The sequence below is a fragment of the Rhinopithecus bieti genome, unplaced genomic scaffold (genome assembly GCF_001698545.2).
Source record: "Rhinopithecus bieti isolate Rb0 unplaced genomic scaffold, ASM169854v2 scaffold_2339, whole genome shotgun sequence".
Lineage (NCBI taxonomy): Eukaryota > Metazoa > Chordata > Mammalia > Primates > Cercopithecidae > Rhinopithecus > Rhinopithecus bieti.
Window position 1 is genome coordinate 524,824 of NW_016803819.1, and position 5,190 is coordinate 530,013.

General features: G+C 40.7%; 1 protein-coding gene across 1 annotated transcript in view; it reads left to right on the forward strand.

Annotated features, from left to right (window-relative positions):
* The window catches only part of N4BP2 (NEDD4 binding protein 2), a 99,146-nt gene that overhangs the window by 83,457 nt on the left and 10,499 nt on the right, over positions 1 to 5,190 (forward strand). Inside the window, 1 exon segment of the mRNA XM_017854330.1 lies at positions 1,341 to 1,509. Coding sequence (XP_017709819.1) covers positions 1,341 to 1,509 — 169 coding nt within the window.

The following is a 5,190-nucleotide window of genomic DNA, read 5'->3' on the forward strand; positions in this document are numbered from 1 at the left end:
CCTCCCCCCCCCTCCCCTCCCTCCCCTTTCCTTTCCTTTCTTTTCTTTCTTTCTTTTTTGTAAGGTCTTGCTTTGTTGCCCAAGCTTGGAGTATAGTGATGCAATCTCGGTTCACTGTAGCCTTGCCCTCCTGGGCTCAGGTGGTCCTCCCATGTCAGCCTCCCAAATAGCTGGGACTACAGGCACGCGCCACCATGCCCAGCTAATTTTTGTATGGGGTCTTACCATGTTGTCCAGCCTGGTCGCGAACTCCTGAGCTCAAGCAATCCTCTCATCTCAGCCTCCCAAAGTGCTAGGATTACAAGTGCTGCAAGATACCACTTCCAGCCAGCAATCTGCTTAACTTTTTATGTTTGCGTTTCCATATGGGTTACTTCTTTGTGATTGAGCAGAGGAGAGTATCAGACTGCTATAGGCCTGTGAACCCTAACAGTAGTCCTTGGGGGATAGCTTCTGGGGTAAGTAACTACAAGATGTTGAAAGTGAACGCCAAGACGAGACCTAGCATTATCAAAGGATACACAAATAATAAACCAGTGGTTCCTTCTTGAGATGCTGTATTAGAGTTCTCTAGAGAGACAGACCAGTAGGATATATGAAAGAGAATTTATTAGGGGGAATTGGCTTTCACAGTCACAGAGATAGAGAAGTCTCATAATAGGCCAGCTGTAAGCTAGAGAACCAAAGAATTCCATAGCCTGGCTTAAAGCCAGGAGTGTAGCACAGTTGAAGTTCAAAGCCTCAGAACCAGGGATACTGACTGCAGCCCCCAGTCCAGGGCCAAAGGCTCAAGAGCCGCCGAGAGGCAGCTGGTGCAGGTCCCACAGTCTAAAAGCTGAAGAATGTGGAGTCTGAATTCCAAAGGCAGGAGGAGAACATCTGCCTGTTTGTCCTAGCCAGCCCCCAGCTGCCCACATGGTTGGTGCCTGCCCGCATGGAGGGGAGGTCTTCTTTCTGTCCACTGACACTCAAGTCAGTCTTTTCTGGAAACATCCTCACAGACACACCCAGAAACAGTGCTTCACCAGCCATCTAGGTATCCCTCAGTCCAGTCAAATTGATACCTAAAATTAACCGTCACATGGGGGATCGTGTTACGTTTCCCACTTTTACGACTTTTGGTTCAGAAAATGTTAGAAAGAATGACTCAGTAGTTTAAGGACTACATTATTAATTCACTGAAATTTACCTAAATTTTGGTGCATTCTTGCATTATTTAAGATTTTAGATTTATTATTCCCTTTTTTTCCCCCTGCCTTTTATTTGGGACACTATTAACTTCCTCATCACCCAAGTAGCAAATATCAAAAGTGTCCCTTGGTGATATGTTTATGATTTAGGGTACTCTTCATGAGCAGAAGATGAAAGAAGCCAATCACCTTGCTGCCATAGAGATCTTTGAGAAAGTCAACGCCTCGCTGTTGCCACAGAATGTTTTAGACCTCCATGGACTGCATGTGGATGAAGCTCTAGAACATTTGATGAGAGTTTTAGAGAAGAAGACCGAAGGTAGGACTGTGGAAATCACAAGTTTTCAGTAGAATATATGTCTTTGCTTATATTGGTATAACTTGCAAATTCAGGAGAGTCTGAATATGCAGGCTGAGAATATCTGTGCAACATTTGTAAATGTTTGTGTTATTCTTCAAGGATTCTCACTGGTATGATTAATATTTTCTTCATTTGTATTCCTGTGTTGTATTTATTAGAGGGAGGGCATGGTGTAATCTGTGAATCCTCTCTGTGACTTATAAATGAGACCTTTCAGGAATATTACGTATCTTTGTCCGATAGACATTTATTAAACTTAATAGATATTTCTTGGATTTCACTTTTTCAGTAGATGTTTGATAAAATACAGAAGATGTAAATATGGTAATAGGATTCTCCTGCCTCAGTAGTTTTTTTTTGGTTTCTTTTTTTGAGACATAATCTCACTTTGTTGCCCAGGCTGGAGTGCAGTGGTACCATCTTGGCTCACTGCAACCTCTGTCTCCCGGGTTCAAGCCATTCTCGTGCCTCAGCCTCCCAAGTAGCTGGGATTACAGGCAGGTGCCACCACATCCAGTTAATTTTTGTATTTTTACTGGTGACAGGGTTTTGCCATGTTGGCCAGGCTGGTTCTTGAACTCCTGGCCTCAAGTGATCCACCTTCCTTGGCTTCGCAAAGTAAGCTACTGCACCTGGCCTGACCCCAGTATTTTTTTTTTTTTTTGAGACGGAGTCCCGCTCTGTCGCCCAGGCTTGAGTGCAGTAGTGTGATCTCGGCTCACTGCAAGCTCCGCCTCCCCGGTTCACACCATTCTCCTGTCTTAGCCTCCCGAGTAGCTGGGACTACAGGTGCCCACCACCACGCCCAGCTAATTTTTGTATTTTTAGTAGAGTCGAGGTTTCACCATGTTAGCCAGGTTGGTGTCAATCTCCTGACCTCGTGATCCACCCACCTTGGCCTCCCAAAGTGCTGGGATTACAAGTGTGAGCCACCACGCTCGGCCTGACCCCAGTAGTTTTTAAATTGAATTTTAGAAATCTTGGAGAAAATCTAGAAAACAGTAAAGATTAGAAAAGAGGAACTTTAAGAACCGTTTAAATGCATTATTATTTAGTCCAGAGAGAAGAAAACTCTTCAAATGTATAGAAGTGTCATGAGAGAATATTCTCTCTATAGAGGTTGGATTAATCATGTTTTGCTCAATGAATATTTGGTTATCTTCTGTATTCTAGGCATCAAGGATAAGGTAGTGAAAAAGACACACAGTCCTTGTCTTTATTGGAGTTTATTGTCTAGGGGGGTATACCATCTAGTAGGGTAGATAACAGTGACCAAATAGTTACATAAGTAATTAGCATTGTGATAAGAAAATACAAGTTGTGGCCGGGTGTGGTGGCTCACGCCTGTAATCCCAGCACTTGGGAGGCCGAGGCAGGTGGATCACCTGAGGTCTGGAGTTCGAGACCAGCCTGGCCAACATGGTGAAACTCCATCTCTACTAAAAATACAAAAGTTACCCAGGCATAATAGCACGCACCTGTAATCCCAGCCACTTGGGAGGCTGAAGCAGGGAGAATTACTCTGTAGGCAGAGGTTGCAGTGAGCCGAGATCGCGCCTCTGCCCTCCAGCCTGGGCAACAGAGTGAGACTCTTTCTCTAAACAAATAAATAAATGAATAAATAAAATAAGAAAATACAAGTTGTATTTAGAATAAATTCTAAAATCCCTACGTAATGTCTCTTGCTTACCTCTCCAGTCTCATCCTGTGTTTTTTCCTCATTTTCTGTATATTTAACTACACTGTCAGTCTCGACCCCCGTACTAGTTAGGCTCCCTGTTAATAATTTCTGACAGTACTCCTACCTCTCACAATGTTTATAAAAAGCTTATTGTATAAGTGGTTATTAAATGTCTGTCTTTTTGGCCAAGAATTGAGCCAGTGATGATCATGTTTTTTCTTCAACACTCAAAAAGTTTTTGAATAAATGACTAAATAATGGTAGGTATTACTCTCATTTTTTTTTGACAAATCAGATTGTTTATATTGAAAGTATGCAATGTGATGATTTGATAAATGCACACATTGTGAAGTGATTACCACAACGAAGTGCTTTAGCACATACATCACCTATTATTGTTACCATTTTGTTTGTGTGGGATGAGAACACTTATGACTTACTGTCATAGCAAATTTCAAGTATATGATATAGTGCTATTAAATATAATTACCATGCCACACATTAACTCAGCAGAATGTATTCTTTTTAGAACTGAAAGCTTGTGCCCTTTGACCAACATTTCATTTCCTCCTGTCTATTCTGGCCCCTGGCAACTACCATTCTATTTTGTTTCTATGTGTTTGGCTTTTTTAGGTTCCACATGTAAGTGAGATCATACAGATTTGTCTTTCTGTGTCTGGCTTATTTCACTTAGTATAATGCCCTCCAGCCACATCTGTATTGTTGCAAATGGCAGGATTTTTCCCTTTTAAGAATTCTTTAAATTAAGTTTTTATTAATTTTATATTTAAAAGAAATAGGAGATCTCAATGTGTTGCCTAGACTGGTCTCGAACTCCTGGGCTCAAGTGATCCTCCCGCCTTGGCCTTCCAAAGTGCTGAGATCACAGATGTGAGCCACGACGCCTGGCCTGAGCCACTGTGCCTGGTCCCCTTTTTATTGTTGAATAATATTTCATTGTGTCTGTATTACATTTTTTGAATCAATTTATCCATTGATGGACAATTAGGTTGTTTCACTCCAGCCTGGATGACACAGCAAGACTCTCTAAAAAAAAAAAAAAATTGAAAAATTAAAAAATGAAATGGAAAGTAGTCAGTATTGTTAAGGATGTGGATAAATTGGAGCCCTCATATATTGCTAGTGTAGCCATTGTGGAAAATTTCACTAGTTCTTTGAAAGGTTAAACATATAATTAACCAAATGACCCAGTAATTCTGCCCCTAAGTATATACCCAAGAGAATTAAAAACACAATATGTCTTTACAGAAACTTGAATATGAATGTCTGCAACAGCCAAAAAGTGGTAGTAACCGAAAAGTTCATTAACTGTTGAATAGAGAAACAAAATGTGGTAAATCCATATAATGAAATTTAATTTAGCCATGTGGAGAAATGAAGTACTGATAAATGCTACAGCATGGATGGACCTTGTAAACATTATTCTTTGTGAAAGATGAAGGCAGATAAAAAGCCGTATGTTGTATGATTTCATTTTTACCAAATGTTCTGAGTATGTAAATCTAGAGAGACAAAAATTAGATTAGTGGTTGCTGGGACTGGAATGGTGAGAATATGGGCAGTGACTGCTACGAGGCACAGAATTTCTTTGTGAAATGATGGAATGTTCTGGATTTAGTGGTGGTGGTTGCACAACATGATGAATATGCTAAAAACCACTTAATTGCATATTTTAAAATGGTTAGTTTTATGTTAATTTTATCTCAATTTTAAAAATTGTAAGAATTAAGTAATTTGCCCAAGGTAACACTTGGTCAGAGCCAAGATGCAGATCCTTTCTGGAGGCCAAGGCCCATCTCTAGTGCATGCTTCCACCCGTGGTAACCTGTAGTTACTGTCAGTCACCACCAGGTGGCAGTATTGTTGAATAGAAATGAATCCAGTGGAAGATTTGTGGCTCTGACCTGCATTACTTTTTGTCGTAAGATTAAGGAATG